Below are 22,728 nucleotides of genomic sequence, written 5' to 3' on the forward strand. Positions count from 1 at the left end.
GAAAGTCTGAACCTCAGGGAGGGAAGCCAGTTGTTTCTGGAAGAAAATGGATAAGGCCGAAATCTGGTCCTTTACGGATCCAACCTCAGGCCCATATCCACACCTGCTTGTAGGAAGAGGAGAAATCGTCCCAGTTGAAACTCCACTGTAGGAAACTTCTTGGATTCACACCAAGATACATACCGTTTCCAAATGCAATGGTAATGTTTAGACGTTACTCCTTCCTAGCCTGTATCAGAGTAGGAATAACCTTGTTCGGAATGCCCTTCTGAGCTAGTATCTGGCGTTCAACCTCCATGCTATCAAACGTAGCCGCGGTAAGTCTTGATAGGCGAACGGCCCCTGTTGCAGCAGGTCCTCCCGAAGAGGGAGAAGCCTCGGGTCTTCCAGTAGTAGACCCAGAAGGTCCGCATACCAAGCCCTTCTTGGCCAATCCGGAGCAATGAGAATTGCCTGAACTTTTGTTCTCCTTATGAGCTTTAGGATCCTTGGAATGAGTGGAAGTGGAGGGAACACGTACACCGACTGGAATACCCACGGAGTCACCAGGGCATCCACAGCCACTGCTTGCGGGTCTCTTGACCTGGAACAATACCTCCGAAGCATCTTGTTGAGATGGGAGGCCATCATGTCGATTTGAGGTACACCCCAAAGATTTGTCACCTCCGTGAACACCTCCGGATGGAGGCCCCACTCTCCCGGATGAAGATCGTATCTGATGAGGAAGTCTGCTTCCCAGTTGTCCACTCCCAGAATGAAAATTGCTGACAGCGCCAACGCGTGCTTTTCTGCCCAGAGGATGATTTTTGTTACCTCCGACATTGCAGCTCTGCTCTTCGTTCCGCCGTGTTGGTTTATGTAGGCCACCGTCGTTACATTGTCCAACTGCACTTGAATGGCCCGATCTCGCAGAAGATGTGCCACTTGGAGAAGACCGTTGTACACGGCTCTTAGCTCCAGAATGTTTATTGGAAGACTGGATTCCAGACTTTACCACCTTCCTTGGAATGTTTCCCCTTGAGTGACTGCGCCCCATCCCCTGAGACTTACATCCGTGGTTAGAAGGAACCAGTCCTGAATCCCGAACCTGCGGCCCTCCAGAAGGTGAGGCATTTGCAGCCACCAGAGGAGTGAAATCCTTGCTTTCGGCGACAGACGTATCCTCTGGCGCATATGTAGATGAGAACCCGACCACTTGTCTAGGAGGTCCAGTTGGAAGGATCGAGCATGAAATCTGCTGTACTGTAGAGCCTCGTTGGAGGCAACCATCTTTCCCAGAAGGCGAATGCACTGATGAACCGATCCCCGGGCAGGCTTCGAGACCTCCCGGACCATCGATTGTATCACCAACGCTTTCTCCACTGGTAGAAACACACTCTGCACTTCCGTGTCGAAGATCATCCCGAGGAAAGACAATCTCCTCGTCCGTTCCAAATGAGACTTTGGAAGGTTCAGGATCCAACCATGTTCCCTGAGCGGATGAGTCGTGAGAGCAATGGACTGCAACAACCTCTCCCTGGACGATGCCTTTATCAGCAGATCATCCAGATATGGAATTATGTTCACTCCCTGTCTGCGGAGAACCACCATCTCTGCCATCCCCTTGGTTAACACTCTCGGTGCTGTGAAGAGCCCGAATAGTGACTGTCTAACAGTGAAAATCTGAGATAAGCCTGATGCGGCAGCCAAATCGGGATGTGGAGGTATGCATCCTTGATATCCAGAGATACCAGAAACTCTCCCTCCTCCAGACCTGAGATGACCGCTCTCAGAGACTCCATTTTGAATTTGAACACCTTCAAATAAGGGTTTAACGATTTCAAGTTCAAAATTGGTCTGACTGAACCATCCGGTTTCGGTACCACGAAAAGGTTTGAATAGTAACCCATGTGTTGCATATGAGGTGTAACTAGAACAATGACCTCTGACTTTTCCATTGTTTGGATGGCTTCCTGTAGGATAGTCCTATCTGTCAGTAAAGCTGGCAAGCCTGATTTGAAGAATCGGTGAGGCGGAAGTTCTTGAAACTCCAGTCTGTACGCGTGGGACACAATATCCTGTACCCAGGGAGCCAGGCTGGACGATACCCAGACGTGGCTGAGTCTCGCACCCACCAATCCGTTCTCCAGGCTGTGCGGTCCACCGTCATGCTGAGGATTTTGAGGAACCAGAAGCAGGCTTCTTGGTCCTGGGAGCTTGCAGGGGCAGGCTTCTTGGATTTTGCCCGACCACCTCTAAAGAAAGTGGTAGGAGGCTTGGACTTTTTCATCTTAGCAGTCCGAAAGGACTGCGATGTCGAGGAAGAAAAGTTTCTTCGTAGAAGAGGGAAGAAGCTGAGGGAAGAAAAGGTGACTTACCCGCGGTAGCCGTGGAAATCCACGCATCCAACGCTTCCCCAGATAGAGCCTGACCTGTGAAGGGTAGGTTCTCCACACTTCTCCTGGATCCCGCATCTGCAGACCATTGGCGTATCCAGAGTCCCCTGCGAGCTGAGACCGACATGGAAGATATTCTTGCATTCAGCGTACCCAGGTCCTTCATGGACTCCACCATGAAACCCGCAGAATACTGTATGTTACGTAAAAACAGTTCAATGTCACTTCTATCCATTGTACCCAAGTCTTCTAGTAACGTGCCTGACCACTTTACTATAGCTTTAGAAATCCACGCACAGGCAATAGTAGGCTTTAACGCCATCCCTGAAGCAGTGTATATGGATTTGAGAGTAGTGTCAATTTTACGATCAGCCAGTTCTTTTAACGCGGCAGATCCGGGAACAGGCAACACTACCTTTTTTGACAGCCTGGAAAGATGCGTCAACTATGGGCGGGTTTTCCCATTTTTTTCAATCCTCCTCAGGGAAGGGAGAAGCAACCAAAACCCTCTTGGGAATCTGGAATTTTTTTCTCTGGGGTTTACCAGGATTTTTCAAATAGAGCGTTTAATTCTTTAGACGCAGGGAAGGTTAGTGAGGCTTTCTTATTGTCTGTGAAGTAAGCCTCCTCAACCTGCTCAGGTGGTGTGTCAGTAATGTTTAATACTTCTCTAATGGCCTCAATCATGAGCTGCACCCCCTTTGCAAGGGATGCCGCCCACCACAGCACATCCCCATCACCATCTACTGTATCAGAGTCGGTATCCGTATCGGATTGCATAATCTGGGCAAGAGCACGTTTCTGTAGGTATATGCTAGGGGCTTTAGAAGGAATAGCAACAGAACCTGACCAAACTGCCATAGAATTCTTTAAAACCTGAGTTTCAGACTCAGTATGAGCCACCCTAGTAGCAATCTGAGAGATCATTTCCTTAATTGAAGTCAGCCATTCTGGCTCAGAGATAGAAGCCTGAGACAAGACATTACATTCCTGGGTACAGGGGATGGATTCCTTTGGAGAAGAAACTTCCTCTGCAGCATAAGACACAGACTCCCTGGACATGGTTATGTGAGAGAACATACACCCACACACAGAAAGTCAGACAGTCCCCTCCCCCCCCCCCCCCCCCCCCAAGTACCTTCAGAGAAACACAGAGCTTGGAGCCAGCACACACACAGCGCTTAATTAGGCAGTTGTAAACAAAATACCTAGCGCTGACTGTGTACCCTTAATAGACTACACGGTAATTTATAGCCTCCCCCCTTCTACAAACCCCCTGGTAGTTGGAGTCGTGTGGAGGAACAGCACTCCCAGTCAGCGTCTCTAAAGCTGTATCTGCAGGGAGAAAATGGCGCTGGAAGCCGCTGGGTCTGCTCTGAGAAGCTCCGCCCCTTGAACATGGGGCATCCTCCCGCACTTTCAATTTTTTATACTGGCCTGAGGTATGGCTGGCAGCGTTACCGGGGTCCAACAGCCTTGAGTGACCAGTGTAGGGTGTCTGCGCTGACTCAGGACGCCCCTCATAGCCCTGCACTGTGTACCGCTGAGCTCTCCGGAGCGCAGTTAGTACTGCGCTCCTACACTTTTGCCACCATTCACACCGGCTCCCCGCTTGTTGGGTCGCCGGTGACTCACTCGCCACCGGAATCTTCTGGCTGTTAGGGGGTGTCGGCATGCTGCAGGAGTGAGCGGTCACCTCGGGCGGCTAACGATCATCACCCTCAGGAGCTCAGTGTCCTGTCAGCAGAGATCATGGCCATTAACCTCTCAGGGTTGGACACTAGCCCCCCCCAAGTCCCACAATTCAGGGAGGCTGTTGCCAGCAGCCTCCCTGTTCCTAATTCTAAGAAAAATAATAAAACTAGAAAAACTCCTATGGAGCTCCCCTAGCTGTGACCGGCTCCTCCGGGCACATTTTTAAACTGAGTCTGGTAGGAGGGGCATAGAGGGAGAAGCCAGCCCACTCTATTAAACTCTTAAAGTGCCAGTGGCTCCTAGTGGACCCATCTATACCCCATGGTGCTAATGTGGACCCCAGCATTCTCCATGACGTAAGAGAAATAGCGATATCAACGGTAAGTTTTACGATAATGATTATTTCTCCGGCAGGGTCTACAGGTTATCCACAGGATAACATTGGGATGACCCAAAGCAATTTAGTGGTGGGGACGCTCCTGATTGGACAGGAGAATCCTTCACCTGAATTCAGCGTTCTGAGAGGCAAAGGTATCAAAGGCATAATGTCTAATGAATGTGTTAATGGAAGACCATGTGGCTGCCTTACATATCTGTTCTGCTGAAGCACCACATTGTGCTGCCCATGACGGACCTGCTTATGGCGTGTATTCAATAACTGTCGGAAGCTGCCGTCTTGTTGGAAAGACGGCAGCTTCCGACAAATAGGTTGGAAGTGGTTCCGACCTATTCATTAGAGGCAGTTTTTTTCAGAAAAGTCGTGAATTCCCAACTTTTCGGAAAACACGTGGATCGGCGGAATAGCCGCCGATCCGCTTGCTTGTCGGAAAGGGGGCCAAATCCGACAGGTTTTGGCCCCCATTCCGACAAACGCAATCCGACTTGAAAACAAGTTGGATTGAGGTGAGGAGACGGGCGGGATGAACTAAACTGTCCCGCCGCGGTAACTGCTTTACTCTGCGCTCCCCTGATATTCTTCACGGTAACCTGCTGTCTCCACCTCCCCTTGTCCCCCCCCCTCCCCCCTCCCTCCGGCGCTATTTGCTACTTGTTTACACATGCACAACTAACGCGGCAAGACAGGTTAGTACATCCCACGAGGAGCGTTGTGGCTGGCATCGGCGACAGGAGCTGGCGGCGGGGGACGTCTGCGGCAGCGGGGGGGGGCGCTGCAGGGAGAGAGCACCTCTCTCCCTGCAGCACCTCCCCCCGCCATGTCCCCCCGCCGCTGTCCCACTCACCCCCACTTCCCACCCCCGTTAATCCGCCGGCCGCCATCTGAACCCCCCCCTGCCGCTGCTGTCAGCGCATCCACAGCCGCTGACAGCAGCGGCAGGACAGGACCCTGTGTACGGCCAAATCCGACAGTCGGATTTGGGCGTCCACTAAATAGGGGTTGTCGGATCCATTCCGACAACTGCGTGTCAGAATGGATCTGACTCTTATTGAATATACCCCTTAGAGTGAGCAGAGACATTAGCCAGAACAGGGAGATCCGCTTGAGAGTATGCTTCTGAAATGGTCATCTAAAGCCACCTCGCCAGTGTCTGCTTATCAGCAGGCCCTCCTCTCTTGTGAAATCCGTAGAGAACAAAGAGAGTGTCTGTATTTCTGATGGCACTGGTACGATCCACGTAGAGCCTTAAAACACGGACTACGTCCAGTGATGCATCTCCCGCAGAAAGGTCCAGCCCCTGGAAGGCCTAGAGTACAATTTCTTCGTTAAGGTGGAATTTAGACACCACTTTAGGAAGATCTATAGATTGTAAGCTTGCGAGCAGGGCCTTCCTACCTCTATGACTGTTATCACCCAGTTTGTTATTATTTCAAATTGTAAAGCGCAACGGAATTTGCTGCGCTATATAAGAAACTGTAAATAAATAAATAAATAAATAATACCCAGATTTGGTTCTAAGAACCACTCTATCTGGATTAAAAAAAAAAAATTATGTGATTTACGTACCACCGGCCTTTCAGCCTGTTTTTGGTGACAGGCTGCCGCTTCCCATGCTGGATGTAATAGTAAACCCCAGGTGGAAGGTTGCATGTAAGGGTTAACAGGGTAACTTATCCCTGGTATAGGAGCTGTCATTACCTGCTCAGCTATACTGGATGTCGTCTGTGCGAGTGTAGCCCATGGGGGTTCAACTTGAACCTGTGCCTGCATCAGATTATTTAAGAGGTTTCGGTGAAAGCTAAAACAATTTGCACATAATCTATTTTGAACCAGATCCTGAGAGGTTAACCCAGCTTTGCAAGACAAACATGAAATGAGTGTTGGTGCTGCTGTGGAAAGTGTATTTTCCTCACCCTTGCCGCTCTTAGACATGATAGATCAAACACCTGTACAGTGTTAACTACCCAATTTGTGACTGTAATCACTTTTAAATTTGTTAAAGTGACATACAATCCAACCCTACCCTGCTTTGCACCAGCATTGAGAAACGGAATACACAGAAAACTGACAGAAAATAGTAAAGTCAGCAATCACACTAGCAATCAGTCACAGGTTATACATTAGTATAATAAGCAATATGAGCACATAATCAACTACAAATACATTTCAAGTAGGTAGGAGAACATATTACTGCATTACCTTATATAGGAGTATTAAACTTATTCAGTCGCACAGCAAAAGAAAGCAGCAGCAATAGTTTTCAGACTCAAATGCCTCAGGCACTTAATCCAACTATTCATACTCAAAGGTAGAGACTAAGGGGGACATTTACTAAGCAGTGGTAAGAGCGGAGAAGTGAGCCAGTGGAGAAGTTGCCCATGGCAACCAATCAGTACTGAAGTAACATTTATAATTTGCATACTATAAAATTATACAGAGCTGCTGATTGGTTGATGGGGCAACTTCTCCACTCTCATCACTGCTTAGTAAATGTCCCCCTTATGGCCTAATTCAGAGTTGATCGCAGCAGGAAATTTGTTAGCAGTTGGGCAAAACCATGTGCACTGCATGGGGAGCAGATATAACATGTGCAGAGAAAGTTAGATTTGGGTGGGGTGTGTTCAAACTAAAATTAAATTACAGTGTAAATATAAAGCAGCAAGTATTTACCCTGCACAGAAACAAAATAACACACCCAACCACAACAAGGGGCACAAAGACATATGCATCTTATCACTGTAGTTCATTTTTAAACCTATAATGCATGTGATCTGGGTATTTTATGTCCCTTTTTTATATTTTCTGATTCAGTACTAAATATGTTTTTTTAACTGAGAACCATCGAGTGGTACACATGTACATCTAACTATATGAATTAGTATTGAGCGCTGTTTATTTTCTCTATACAGAATGACCCCCATGGTTTTGTCCAACTGCTAACAATTTTGCTGCTGCGATCAACTCTGAATTACCCCCTTAGTGCTGTATCATCTGGTACAGTAGAGTGGGATACAGGGAGACTTCACCCCGCTTCCAGGATCGATAAATATGTTAGCGAACGCTAAGTGGATCCAAACACTAATAGTGTACACACTTGCCCTGTGAACATACAGTGAACACAGACGCCCAAGTGAACACTGACGAACCAGTAACACAGCCACCTATGCTGGGACTGGGTCCTTTTAGATACACAGCGTCTCAGATGGAAGCGGGAACTCAGTTCATGGCAGAAAACTCGGAGGAAACTGGTCATGAACCAGGGGGAGGGACGACAAAGGGAGCATCTTATTCCCCACTGCTGATATCAACCCTAGGGATCGCAGCCTCCTACTACCCCCCTGGAGCCTATGATCCCTGAGGCCTAGTACTGGTACACCCGAGGTGGCAGCCGCATCAGCGACTGTTCTGTAGTCTCCAACCCAAAACAGTGCGGCTGTGTCCGCGTTCCCCTACTAAGCGGAACCGATGCCTTATCTTCTCCCCGTGCTCCGGCCACAGCCTGGTAGCATCTGCTGGACTTGCTAGCACAGCCTACACGGACTCCTGCCAAAACAGCACTGTACACGTGGGTAAGCGTTGTCGGGACCCGGCGGGGAGTTGGAGTTACTCTTTCTAATGTACCTATAAGACGCTTTTTAGAAAGATCGCTCAAAAAAAATTAGCAAGACTATAAAGATAAAATAAAAAGCTTATGGCTGCTAAAAACCAGCAGCCCTCTGACCATGGTCCGGCTCCAGCCGCACCAAACAAAAAACTGATTTGCCTGAGCCAGGACGGGCCCGTTGCATGCTGGGCGGCCGAAAGCTTTGACCGTTTGGTGCAAATACGCAGTCGCGTCATCATATACCAAGTTATCCTGTGGATAACCTGTGGACCCTGCCGGAGAAAATAAGAATTTACTTACCGATAATTCTATTTCTCGTAGTCCGTAGTGGATGCTGGGGACTCCGTAAGGACCATGGGGAATAGCGGCTCTGCAGGAGACTGGGCACAAAAGTAAAGCTTTAGAACTACCTGGAGTGCACTGGCTCCTCCCCCTATGACCCTCCCCCAAGCTTCAGTTAGGATACTGTGCCCGGACGAGCGTACACAATAAGGAAGGATTTTGAATCCCGGGTAAGACTCATACCAGCCACACCAATCACACCATATAACTTGTGATCTAAACCCAGTTAACAGCATGATAACCGAGGAGCCTCTAGAAAAGATGGCTCACTACAGCAATAACCCGATTTTTTTGGTAACAATAACTATGTACCAGTATTGCAGACAATCCGCACTTGGGATGGGCGCCCAGCATCCACTACGGACTACGAGAAATAGAATTATCGGTAAGTAAATTCTTATTTTCTCTGACGTCCTAGTGGATGCTGGGGACTCCGTAAGGACCATGGGGATTATACCAAAGCTCCCAAACGGGCGGGAGAGTGCGGATGACTCTGCAGCACCAAATGAGAGAACTCCAGGTCCTCCTCAGCCAGGGTATCAAATTTGTAGAATTTTACAAACGTATTTGCTCCTGACAAAGTAGCTGCTCGGCAAAGTTGTAAAACCGAGACCCCTCGGGCAGCCGCCCAAGATGAGCCGACCTTCCTTGTGGAATGGGCTTTTACAGATTTTGTCTGTGGCAGGCCTGCCACAGAATGTGCAAGCTGAATTGTACTACAAATCCAACGAGCAATAGTCTGCTTAGAAGCAGGATCACCCAGCTTGTTGGGTGCATACAGAATAAACAACGAGTCAGATTTTCTGACTCCAGCCGTCCTGGAAACCTATATTTCCAGGGCCCTGACAACGTCTAGCAACTTGGAGTCCTCCAAGTCCCTAGTAGCCGCAGGCACCACAATAGGTTGATTCAGGTGAAACGCTGAAAACCACCTTAGGGAGAAACTGAGGACAAGTCCTCAATTCCGCCCTGTCCGAATGGAAAATCAGATGAGGGCTTTTACAGGATAAAGCCGCCAATTCTGACACGCACCTGGCCCAGGCCAGGGCCAACAGCATGACCACTTTCCATGTGAGATATTTTAACTCCACATATTTAAGTGGTTCAAACCAATGTGACTTTTGGAACCCAAAAACTACATTTAGATCCCAAGGTGCCACTGGAGGCACAAAAGGAGGCTGTATATACAGTACCCCTTTCACAAACGTCTGAACTTCAGGGACTGAAGCTAGTTCTTTTTGGAAGAAAATTGACAGGGCCGAAATTTGAACCTTAATGGACCCCCATTTCAGGCCCATAGACACTCCTGTTTGCAGGAAATGTAGGAATCGACCTAGTTGAAAATTCCTCCGTCGGGGCCTTACTGGCCTCGCACCACGCAACATATTTTCGCCAAATGCGGTGATAATGTTTTGCGGTTATATCTTTCCTGGCTTTGATCAGGATAGGAATGACTTCATCCGGAATGCCTTTCTCCTTCAGGATCCGGCGTTCAACCGCCATGCCGTCAAACGCAGTCGCGGTAAGTCTTGGAACAGACAGGGTCCTTGCTGGAGCAGGTCCCTTCTTAGAGGTAGAGGCCACGGATCCTCCGTGAGCATCTCTTGAAGTTCCCGTTACCAAGTCCTTCTTGGCCAATCCGGAGCCCGAATATAGTGCTTACTCCTCTCCATCTTATAATTCTCAGTACCTTGGGTATGAGAGGCAGAGGAGGGAACACATACACTGACTGGTACACCCACTGTGTTACCAGAGCGTCTACAGCTATTGCCGGAGGGTCCCTTGACCCGGCGCAATACTTGTCGAGTTTTATAAACATGTGGAAGACTTCTGGGTGAAGTCCCCACTTGCTGACAGTGCTATCACATGATTTTCCGCCCAGCGAAGAATCCTTGCAGCTTCTGCCATTGCCCTCCTGCTTCTTGTGTCACCCTGTCTGTTTACGTGGGTGACTGCCGTGATGTTATCCGAATGGATCAACTCCGGGTGACCTTGAAGCAGAGGTCTTGCTGAGCTTAGAGCATTGTAAATGGCCCTTAGCTTCAGGATATTTATGTGAAGTGATGTCTCCAGGCTTGACCATAAGCTCTGGAAATTCCTTCCCTGTGTGACTGCTCCCCAGCCTCGCAGGCTGGCATCCGTGGTCACCAGGACCCAGTCCTGAATGTCGAATCTGCGGCCCTCTAGAAGATGAGCACTCTGCAACCACCACAGGAGAGACACCCTTGTGCTTGGTGACAGGGTTATCCGCTGATGCATCTGAAGATGCGACCCGGACCATTTGTCCAGCTGGTCCCACTGGAAAGTTCTTGCGTGGAATCTGCCGAATGGGATTGCTTCGTAGGAAGCCACCATTTTTCCCAGAACCCTTTCATTGATGTACTGAGACTTGGCTCGGTTATAGGAGGTTCCCGACTAGCTCGAATAACTCCCTGACTTTCTCCTCCGGGAGAAACACCTTTTTCTGGACTGTGTCCAGGATCATCCCTAGGAACAGACGACGAGTCGTCGGAATCAGCTGCGATTTTGAGAATCCAATCGTGCTGCCGCAACACTACCTGAGATAGTGCTACACCAACCTCCAACTGTTCCCTGGATCTTACCCTTATCAGGGAATCATCCAAGTAAGGGATAACTAAAATTCCCTTCCTTCAAAGGAGTATCATCATTTCGGCCATTACCTTGGTAAAGACCCGGGGTGCCGTGGACCATCCATACGGCAGCGTCTGAAACTGATAGTGACAGTTCTGTACCATAAACCTGAGGTACCCTTGGTGAGAAGGGTAAATTGGGACATGAAGGTAAGCATCCTTGATGTCCCGAGACATCATGTAGTCCCCTTCTTCCAGGTTCGCAATCACTGCTCTGAGTGACTCAATCTTGAATTTGAACCTCCGTATGTAAGTGTTCAAGATTTTAGATTTAGAATCGGTCTCACCGAGCCGTCCGGCTTCGGTACCACAACAGTGTGGAATAATACCCCGTTCCCTGTTGCAGGAGGGGTACCTTGATTATCACCTGCTGGGAATACAGCTTGTGAATGGCTTCCAAAACTGCCTCCCTGTCAGAAGGAGACATCGGTAAAGCCGACTTTAGGAAACGGCGAGGGGGAGACGTCTCGAATTCCAATTTGTACCCCTGAGATATCACCTGAAGGATCCAGGGGTCTACTTGCGAGTGAGCCCACTGCGCGCTGAAATTCATTGAGACGGGCCCCCACCGTGCCTGATTCTGCTTGTAAAGCCCCAGCGTCATACTGAGGGCTTGGCAGAGGCGGGAGAGGGCTTCTGTTCCTGGGAACTGGCTGATTTCTGCAGCCTTTTTCCTCTCCCTCTGTCACGGGGCAGAAATGAGGAACCTTTTGCCCGCTTGCCCACGAAAAGACTGCGCCTGATAATACGGCGTCTTCTTATGTTGAGAGGCGACCTGGGGTACAAACGTGGATTTCCCAGCTGTTGCCGTGGCCACCAGGTCTGAAAGACCGACCCCAAATAACTCCTCCCCTTAATAAGGCAATACTTCCAAATGCCGTTTGGAATCCGCATCACCTGACCACTGTCGTGTCCATAACCCTCTACTGGCAGAAATGGACAACGCACTTAGACTTGATGCCAGTCGGCAAATATTCCGCTGTGCATCACGCATATATAGAAATGCATCTTTTAAATGCTCTATAGGCAATAATATACTGTCCCTATCTAGGGTATCAATATTTTCAGTCAGGGAATCCGACCACGCCAACCCAGCACTGCACATCCAGGCTGAGGCGATTGCTGGTCGCAGTATAACACCAGTATGTGTGTAAATACATTTTAGGATACCCTCCTGCTTTCTATCAGCAGGATCCTTAAGGGCGGCCATCTCAGGAGAGGGTAGAGCCCTTGTTCTTACAAGCGTGTGAGCGCTTTATCCACCCTAGGGGGTGTTTCCCAATGCACCCTAACCTCTGGCGGGAAAGGATATAATGCCAATAACATTTTAGAAATTATCAGTTGTTATCGAGGGAAACCCACGCATCATCACACACCTCATTTAATTTCTCAGATTCAGGAAAACTACAGGTAGTTTTTTCCTCACCGAACATAATACCCCTTTTTGGTGGTACTCCTATTATCAGAAATGTGTAAAACATTTTTCATTGCCTCAATCATGTAACGTGTGGCCCTACTGGAAGTCACATTTGTCTCTTCACCGTCGACACTGGAGTCAGTATCCGTGTCGGCGTCTATATCTGCCATCTGAGGTAACTGGCGCTTTAGAGCCCCTGACGGCCTATGAGACGTCTGGACAGGCACAAGCTGAGTAGCCGGCTGTCTCATGTCAACCACTGTCTTTTATACAGAGCTGACACTGTCACGTAATTCCTTCCAACAGTTCATCCACTCAGGTGTCGACCCCCTAGGGGGTGACATCACTATTACAGGCAATCTGCTCCGTCTCCACATCATTTTTCTCCTCATACATGTCGACACAAACGTACCGACACACAGCACACACACAGGGAATGCTCTGATAGAGGACAGGACCCCACTAGCCCTTTGGGGAGACAGAGGGAGAGTTTGCCAGCACACACCAGAGCGCTATATATATACAGGGATAACCTTATATAAGTGTTTTTTCCCCTTATAGCTGCTGTATTTTTAATACTGCGCGTAATTAGTGCCCCCCTCTCTTTTTTAACCCTTTCTGTAGTGTAGTGACTGCAGGGGAGAGCCAGGGAGCTTCCCTCCAACGGAGCTGTGAGGGAAAATGGCGCCAGTGTGCTGAGGAGATAGGCTCCGCCCCCTTCTCGGCGGCCTTATCTCCCGTTTTTCTGTGTATTCTGGCAGGGGTTAAATTCATCCATATAGCCCAGGAGCTATATGGGATGCATTTTTTGCCATCCAAGGTGTTTTTATTGCGTCTCAGGGCGCCCCCCCCCAGCGCCCTGCACCCTCAGTGACCGGAGTGTGAAGTGTGCTGAGAGCAATGGCGCACAGCTGCAGTGCTGTGCGCTACCTTGTTGAAGACAGGACGTCTTCTGCTGCCGATTTTCCGGACCTCTTCTGTCTTCTGGCTCTGTAAGGGGGCCGGCGGCGCGGCTCTGGGACCCATCCATGGCTGGGCCTGTGATCGGTCCCTCTGGAGCTAATGTCCAGTAGCCTAAGAAGCCCAATCCACTCTGCACGCAGGTGAGTTCGCTTCTTCTCCCCTTAGTCCCTCGATGCAGTGAGCCTGTTGCCAGCAGGTCTCACTGAACATAAAAAACCTAAAACTAAACTTTTCACTAAGCAGCTCAGGAGAGCCACCTAGTGTGCACCCTTCTCGTTCGGGCACAAAAATCTAACTGAGGCTTGGAGGAGGGTCATAGGGGGAGGAGCCAGTGCACACCAGGTAGTTCTAAAGCTTTACTTTTGTGCCCAGTCTCCTGCGGAGCCGCTATTCCCCATGGTCCTTACGGAGTCCCCAGCATCCACTAGGACGTCAGAGAAAAACACATTTTTATTTTATTACATCATACCACTAGCATACCTCAACTTATGAAGTACTGTCCCTCTCTTTTTGTTCTACTAGTACTATACTGTTCTATTGTTTACAATGCCCTAACAGCAAACCTGTGGCGGTCATGCTGGGATGTGTAGTTCAACTACAGGTTGAGTCTCCTATATCCAAAATGCTTCGGACCAAAAGTATTTTGTATAGAATAATGGAAGGGAAAGGCAGGACATAATAAACTTTCAAATATATCAAGGATTTTAACAAGGTACAGGAGGGAAACTATCTTCAAAAGGAAGAGAATAGAACACGGGGACATGCACTGAAACTGGAGGAAGTAGGTACAGGAGAAATTGGAGGAAAAATGACACAGAAAGGGTAGTGGACAAGTGGAATAGTCTCACATCAGAAGTGGCAGAAGATAATACAGTACGGAAAGTTAAACATTCTTGGGATAGACATAAGGATATCCTTACAAAGAACTAAGGACCAAATAGGTTTTGAGGTTATTATAAAGTTTAAAAAAAAGGAACAGACTAGATGGGTCAAGGGATTCTAATCTGCTGCTAAATGTTTTTATCTTGGGAAAGGAAGCCAAGCCCAGACACGAAGTGTGTGTGTGTGTGTGTGTGTGTGTGTGTGTGTGTGTGTGTATATAATAATAATATAATATCAGCATGCATGTGTACATGGTTATTGTATAGCTATCCACCGCTGAATACTGGTAATTCCAAGGCTAAAGCATAATTATTATTATTATTTTTTTCAATTTGTGTTTTACTATTATTTAAATATTGACACTACAAAATAATATATATATATATATATATATATATATATATATATATATATATATATATATATATATATAGTCAGAAGAAGGCAAGCAGCGGCACTCAGGAGACTTGTTCAAAGTTGATAAAGTGCAAAAATATTTAATCCATACTGAAATCAGGTGACCAACGTTTCGGGGCCGTGGCACCCCTTTGTCAAGGTGATACAAACATAAATGAAAAACAACATACCTTATATGCAGAGGAAGACCCACGAACGGGACACACGCCAGAGGAGGGGGGTGGGAACTGTCTCCGTCCTACACTCCTCAGGCTGTGGTGACGCCAGCGCGTCTGAACCGCATCTGTCGTCACTTCCTGGAGACCGGAGCTTACACGGCAACCATAGTAACCGGCGCTTCCTGGCAACCAAACTTCGGATAGGCGTCAGCGCTGCTGGAAAAAAATAAAGTGCAACGTAGTGCAATAGACATATATAGTGCCCACGAACAATATGTATATACACACAAATAGAACACGTCTTAGAGAGGAAAATACATGCTGAAACAATGTTAACTATCAAAAAGACTGCACAGCTAAGGTCGGAATGTAGGACATGAATAAACATACCAGGGCGAGTACAGGTGGTCTAATTAAGATTGACATAACTATAAGCATTGTTCTCTGCACAATATATATATATATATATGGATATATGAATCCATGTATAGCTGCCTAAATATATGGCTCCATATGTAATTGGAACCGCTCCGCCATAATTGGACAAACCCCGATACACACCACTAGGTTCCATAATGGGCAAGCTAATTACCGAATTAGCACTAACAGACAAACATAAGGAGTCCAAGATATTACTGAAAGACACTCTATTGAATCTTATCGTTGAGGCCCTTGGGTTTAATGGTGTCCAAGGAGTACATCCATCTGGCCTCTTTGCGTAGGAGTTGACCGCCTCGATCACCCCCTCTTATAGATTTGGGGATGTGGTCAATGATTTGAAATTTCAGCTCCTGAAGAGAATGTCTTTGCTCCGCAAAATGCTTTGCGACCGGCTGATCCGAAGATTTCCCAGAAATAGCATACTTGATGGCCGATCGATGCATGGCCAACCGTTCACGTGCACAGCGTACAGTCTTGCCCACGTATTGCAGCTTGCAGGGGCAGGTAATCAGATACACTATGTGGGTAGTAGTAGTACAAGTGACCACATGTCTAATGGAGAACACTTTGCCTGTAGCCGTAGAGGTGAAAGAGGCTCCAGGCTGCATACTGGTACAAGTCGTGCACCCGAGGCATCTATAGCAGCCTGGCATTTTGGTCAAAAAGTTAGTTGTGGTACACTCCTCAAACCCTGTGATGTACGTGTGGACAAGATGATCTTTGATACTTTTGCCCTTTTTATAGCAGACCAACGGACGTTTGTCCCTAAATGTAGGTAATTTTCTACTGAAGTTACTACGGGCCACATAGCTTTTAGGGCCCTGGGCACGACGGGGCTGGAGGTATTGTACTTGGTAACAAGCGGTAGAATTTGCTGTTGAGGTTTCGTCCCCTTACTTAATAATGCTTCCCTAGGTATACTGGCAACCTCCTGTTTATGTTTCAGGAGCTCTGCAGGATCATACCCTCTCACCTTGTTGGACGATGGAGTACGAGAGGGCATTATTTCTAGTAAAATACGCGAGGCACTAGTTCCAAGTCATCCTGTTATGCCTGTACTCTATACCATACCGAAGATTCATAAATCCATGACTGATCCCCCTGGACGCCCTATAATTTCGGCAAGACAGTCTTTGTTTCAACCAACAGCACTTTTTCTGGACTCTTTTTTTCAACCATGTATTCAGACACATGACCGATTTTTATTGGACACTACCTCATTACTCAAAAAATTACAAAAATTACCGAAACTAGATGATGATGTATTACTTTGTTGCATTGATGTACAAAGCTTATACACAATTATTCCACATCAGATGGGGCTGGCATCGGTAGAACGTTTTTTACAGAGTCATGTTGAGTTCAAAGGTCCGAATGTTCAGTTCTGCATACAGCTGCTCAATATGATTCTGAAAAAGAATTTCTTCTTACATGATGGTGCTATTTACTTGCAATGCACGGGGTGTGCTATGGGGTCCTCTGTGGCCCCGGCATACTCGAACATCTTTATGTTTGAAGTAGAACAAAAAAATTTCTTTGATAGTCCTGAAGTAGCTGATAGAATTGTATTTTATTGTCGTTATATTGACGACTTGCTCCTGTTCTGGAAAGGACCACGACAGGATTTGATAAATATAATTGATTCACACAACAAACAGGATCACCCAGTTAAGTTGACATACACCATTGAGGATAGCAGTATTAACTATCTTGATGTCAACATTACTTTGGAGGCAGGTTACATTCAAACATCAATATTTTCTAAACCGACGGATCGGAATAATCTCTTACACTTCTCCAGTTTTCACCCAATACCTCTTAAGCATGGTCTTCCATACTCACAATTTGTACGTGTCAGACGTATTACATCTGACCGTAATCTGGCGGAGATACAGATGAATCAGATGATGCTAAAATTTATTGAGAGACGGTACAATATCAACTTGCTGGAACAAGCAAAGACTAGGGCCCTTATCTTGGATAGAGCAGAATTATTAGACAAACAATTAACAACATCTCAAGCAGGTCCCATTATCCCGTGGGTTGGTCAATATAATGCTGCAAGTAAGGGAATTAACCAAATATCAAAAAATCTCTGGCATATTGTCCAAAGTGATCCAGAACTCCAACTTAATGACACTAAATTGATGTCATGCTACAAACGGGGTAAAAAGCTTAGAGACATCTTGGTTCGTACTGACATAACGCCTAGATTTGAAGCAAGACTTGGCTCAAAGAAGGGTTGTTTTAGATGCACCTGCATTACATGTCAGTTTTTGATTGCAGGTGAGACCTTCCAGCATCCACATTCAGGCCGCACATTTTACATTAAACATCAATTTACCTGTTCATCGAAATTTGTGGTCTACCAACTCATTTGCCCCTGTGGGCTGTCATACGTTGGTAAGACCGAACGTATGTTCAAGGAACGTATGGCAGCCCACAGGTCAGCAATTAAGGCTGCGATTAATAAGGGGGATAGTGAGCAGCCGGTGGCCAGGCATTTCTGCCAGGCACGTCACCCCCTGGTATCATTGCGCTATAGAATGATTGATCAGGTTCAACCTCTGCCTAGGGGAGGAGATCGTGGTAGGCGATTGCTGCAATTGGAATCCCAATGGATTCATAGATTAGATACGGTGCATCCCAGAGGCCTGAATGACCATATTGGTCTTAGTTGTTTTTTCTAGATTTTTCAGTATTTTCTAGTATTTTTTATAATGTCTTTTAGAGCCATTATTCCTCTAGGTACCCTGGCTGCTTCAGTAGCACCATTAGTATATTTATTATTTAATAACTATATGTTATTGGGAAATAGCATGTTAAACTGTCAGGTGCTAACAGGGTTTGTTGGTATATTATGAGGTATATATCATCTACATGTTAATCGTTGCATGCACTTTTGGCATTTAATATAACTCATCTGTATGTATTGGATGGCTATTTGTTAATGTTAGATTTATTCAGATGATGGATGTTAAGGTACTATTTTTGCTTAGCTGCGGTTCATGTTTCATTAGATTGTATCGCGTTGCCATGGTGATGGGGAGCACACTGATGACGGAGCCTGGGTGCTCGTCATCGTTAGAGCGCCGGCCGGGGCGGGCGGGTGATCCGCTTTCCGGAAGACGCCAGTCACTGGTGGAGTTATGATTGCTATAAAGGTATGTTTTAATCATTTGTCTTTATGCTGACCTGACGAAAGGGCTATAATAAAAGCCCTGAAACGTTGTCTATCTTTAAGCTGTTGTAAGAGTGATTCATTCAAGCCGCGTGGAGTGCCGTACCTTCCATCCTCTCTTTCTCTTTATATATATATATATATATATATATATATATATATATATATATATATATATATATATATATATATATATATATATATATATATATATATATATATATATATATATATATATATTGTGCAGAGAACAATGCTTATAGTTATGTCAATCTTAATTAGACCACCTGTACTCGCCCTGGTATGTTTATTCATGTCCTACATTCCGACCTTAGCTGTGCAGTCTTTTTGATAGTTAACATTGTTTCAGCATGTATTTTCCTCTCTAACACGTGTTCTATTTGTGTATATACATATTGTTCGTGGGCACTATATATGTCACTATATGTCGGATAGGCGTCAGCGCTGCTGGAAAAAAATAAAGTGCAACGTAGTGCAATAGCACTACGTTGCACTTTATTTTTTTCCAGCAGCGCTGACGCCTATCTGAAGCCTGGTTGCCAGGAAGCGCCGGTTACTATGGTTGCCGTGTAAGCTCCGGTCTCCAGGAAGTGACGACAGATGCGGTTCAGACGCGCTGGCTTCACCACAGTCTGAGGAGTGTAGGACGGAGACAGTTCCCACCCCCCTCCTCCGGCGTGTGTCCCGTTCGCGGGTCTTCCTCTGCATATAAGGTATGTTGTTTTTCATTTAGGTTTGTATAACCTTGACAAAGGGGCGCCACGGCCCCGAAACATTGGTCACCCGATTTCAGTATGGATTAAATATTTTTGCACTTTATCAACTTTGTACAAGTCTCCTGAGTGCCGCTGCTTGCCTTCTTCTGACTTTATATTCATGTTTTCAGAGGGCACAGGAGCACAATGTATTGAGGGGGAGTGCCGGTTCTAGTACTTTATATATATATATATATACACACACACACACACACACACACACATATATATTATATATATATATATATATATATATATATATATATATATATATATATATATATATATATATATATATATATACACACACACACACATATACTTCACACACAGCCTGAATTACCGTACATTTTATACAATATTTATGGGCATGAAACAAGTTTGTTAACATAACAAAACAAAATCAAAAAGCTAAATGTTTCACTAGCTAAGGAGGGAATTCATTTAGTTGTGGCAATTTCAGTTCAGGCTAACTGATCCCCCGGTACTATTCAATTAGCCCACAGGCTGCGGTTATTGGGGCTTTTTTTTTTTAGGGTCTGAGCAAACACTAAAAGAAATCCCAGATAAAAAGCCCGTTTTCGGGTGCCATGACCATTTTTACACATAGTTCCAGGAACTTATCCCAGATTAAATGCATTAATACCCGTTAAAAGTGTAATTTACTGGGCAAGAAAAAGGGAATCTAATTAAATAACGTCCGAGGCTACCACCTTTTATCACACCCAGTAAACCATCAGGGCTAATTTAATTTCACCTTAAAAACTAAATTTTTTGAGGAATTTTGGATACGGGAGACACAACCTATATTACAAGCTTGTCTCTACTAATCAATATTTAAATAATAGTAAAACACAAATTGAAAAAAATAAATTATGTTTTAGCCTTGGAATTACCAGTCTTTTATTCAGCTGTGGATAGCTATACAACAACCACGTACACATACATACTAATATTGTATGTATGTATGTATGTATGTATGTATGTATGTATTTGTAGTGTCTATTGAAACAGTCAACTTTCATCTTGACAGAAATCTGTTGAAAATAGAGATAATGTTTTTAATTTTTTCCATAGAATCATCTTTTATTATCATAAAAACATATAGATACCAATAACGTGGCAGCTACAAGGCACACGCTGGATTGGGTATTGGGAGATAAGGCATGAACGGAATGTACTTTGTTAAAAATTCAGATGAAGAAAAAAAAACAAAAAAAAAAAAACCCACCGATAAAAATAAATAGGACATTCTTATTATTTTATCATTTGAGTTTTGAAGTGAAAAATCTTGACTATTGAGTTCACAATTATGATACTGAAATAAATAGAAAATTAAAAATACAAAGTAAATCCCTTAGATCACTGAGTGCAACAGTATGTTGTGGGATTAGTAGATTTAAAATTACTTTGTGAAAAAGACAGTAATCTGAAAGAGTATTGGAACTGAAATAAAAAAAAAAAAAAAAAGGTTATAAAATGTTACTCCCAAGAAGTAGAACAAACATATATAGCCGATGAAACACTTATGTGTGTGAGGACTGCATAACAGCAGACAGAAGTCACAGAATACGGGTAAGGCATTTTTGGTGTGAGAGCAAGTCCATTAAGGCAAGTTTTCATTTCCCTGAAAAACAAGAGAAGGCAGATTGTTACAAAACAGATATATACAGTAGAATATTACAAAGCAGTTCCATAACATCTACTCTAAAGCTGCCCATACACCTAAAGATTTATTGTCCGATCTGGCTGGTTGGAACAAATATCTGGTAATTGATTGGAGCAAATGACAATTGACCATTTGCTCCGAAATGCAGGAAAACTGACAAAAATGGTAGTTCGGAAAAATTGGTTAAATCAAAATGGATTTAACAACATTTTTCTGATTAACCATTTTTGTCTGGTTTTTTTTTTAGTGTTTGGGAGCTAATGGTCAACTGTCATTTGCCCCCATCCATTACCAGATTTTAATTCAAATCAGCCAGATCGGACAATAAGGGTGGTATTCAATTCTTCTCACCCCCTTCCACACCCGTTCTGTTTCTGCTGACAGGCGTGGTATAATCATTTCAGCTCGCTACAGCTAGAGTAGCGAGGGCACCCAGCCCTTTATGCAACTAAACCGGATTACTATGGGCACGATAACGGGGATAACTTTATAAAGGAGATTGGGCGTGATATATCATTTGAATACCGCCCTAAATCTTTAGGTGTATGGACAGCTTTAGTCAGTCGTTCCGAAACTGGGGTGCTGTGGGTTGGTGATCAAGGACCAAATCAAATTATTTATGGTCAAAGTTATAGGCAGCCACTAGCACTGGTTTTGCCCATCAAAAAAAACCATGTGGACAATGAGAAGCACAACAGTACACAACCACATAACCGAGCCTAAGGATGACAGGTCGGCACAAGTTACTCCATTTAATAGTGGTTTGTTTTTTTTAAATTGGAGAAGATCTGGTTGGCTAGTACTTTATCTCCATCCACTTTATATCTCTCCAAGGCTTAGTACATACACCCCTTAATACTCTCATTCATATTTTTGCTTACAGTTTATATGCTATAATTGCTATATTATTGTTAATAAATGTGTTGTGATATGTAATTTGCAATAGGATATTACGTTTGGTACTTGTTTATTACGCCTATTGTTTTATTTAGTGCTACCAGTGCAGTTTCTCCTGCTGTGTATATGTAACATCTGTGAGCGCTATGGAGTACATACATATAGGCACTTATATAGAATTGTTGATGAATGTGTGTACATACATAATGACTGATGTGTGTGGGGCTGCAAATCTCTTCTTTGAAACACATGGCAGGTACACTGCCTATTTGGGATGTTTATTGCTAAGTGCTGAGTTTTTAATTTGTTTAACTATCTGTAAAAAGGACGGAGGTGAGCAAGTAGAGACTGATGTACTAATCACATGGATTAAGGATTTCAAATTGATAAATGCTCTTCTTACATCAATGTCCTTTAAATAGCATGATTAAAGTATGTATACTAGTGTATTTGACCCTCCCAGTTTAAGGCAAGGAAAGGTTATATGCTTGTATGTAGGCACATGTGCCTTGGCCAGTGTTGTGGAGAGATATACAGGATGAGTCACTGATAAATGAACACACAGATTATCAGATTATAGGATGTATTACACATTCTCTATTGGAGGGGGATTTTATTTGTTGGGGGTGAGGGGTTGCTATACATTTTAATTTCTTACCTTAAAAATCAGGTGGAGAACTGGTTTAAGGCCAATGGAATTTCAGGTAATAGATTGCATCAGCACTGAGTTGAGGTCCAAACAGAGGATTTAACTGAGCCAGTATAGCAATGAGCCAGCTGCATCCAAAAACATTAAGAGAGATCATAAAATACAATAAAACACAACCAAAACACATAGGGAACATGCCCACTATCTGACACCC

General features: G+C 45.1%; 1 protein-coding gene across 1 annotated transcript in view; it reads right to left on the reverse strand.

The window, feature by feature from the left end:
- Positions 1-20,357: 20,357 nt before the first annotated feature.
- ATP6V0E1 (ATPase H+ transporting V0 subunit e1) overlaps positions 20,358-22,728 on the reverse strand; it is a 19,301-nt gene continuing 16,930 nt past the window's right edge. Inside the window, exons 3-4 of the mRNA XM_063928067.1 lie at positions 22,524-22,642; positions 20,358-20,926 (exon numbers count right to left, since the gene is read on the reverse strand). Of these exons, the coding sequence (XP_063784137.1) occupies positions 22,549-22,642 (94 nt within the window). The 3' untranslated portion in view covers positions 20,358-20,926; positions 22,524-22,548. The remainder of the gene's footprint in view (positions 20,927-22,523; positions 22,643-22,728) is intronic.

This window comes from Pseudophryne corroboree, chromosome 6 (assembly GCF_028390025.1).
Source record: "Pseudophryne corroboree isolate aPseCor3 chromosome 6, aPseCor3.hap2, whole genome shotgun sequence".
Taxonomy (NCBI): Eukaryota; Metazoa; Chordata; class Amphibia; order Anura; family Myobatrachidae; genus Pseudophryne; species Pseudophryne corroboree.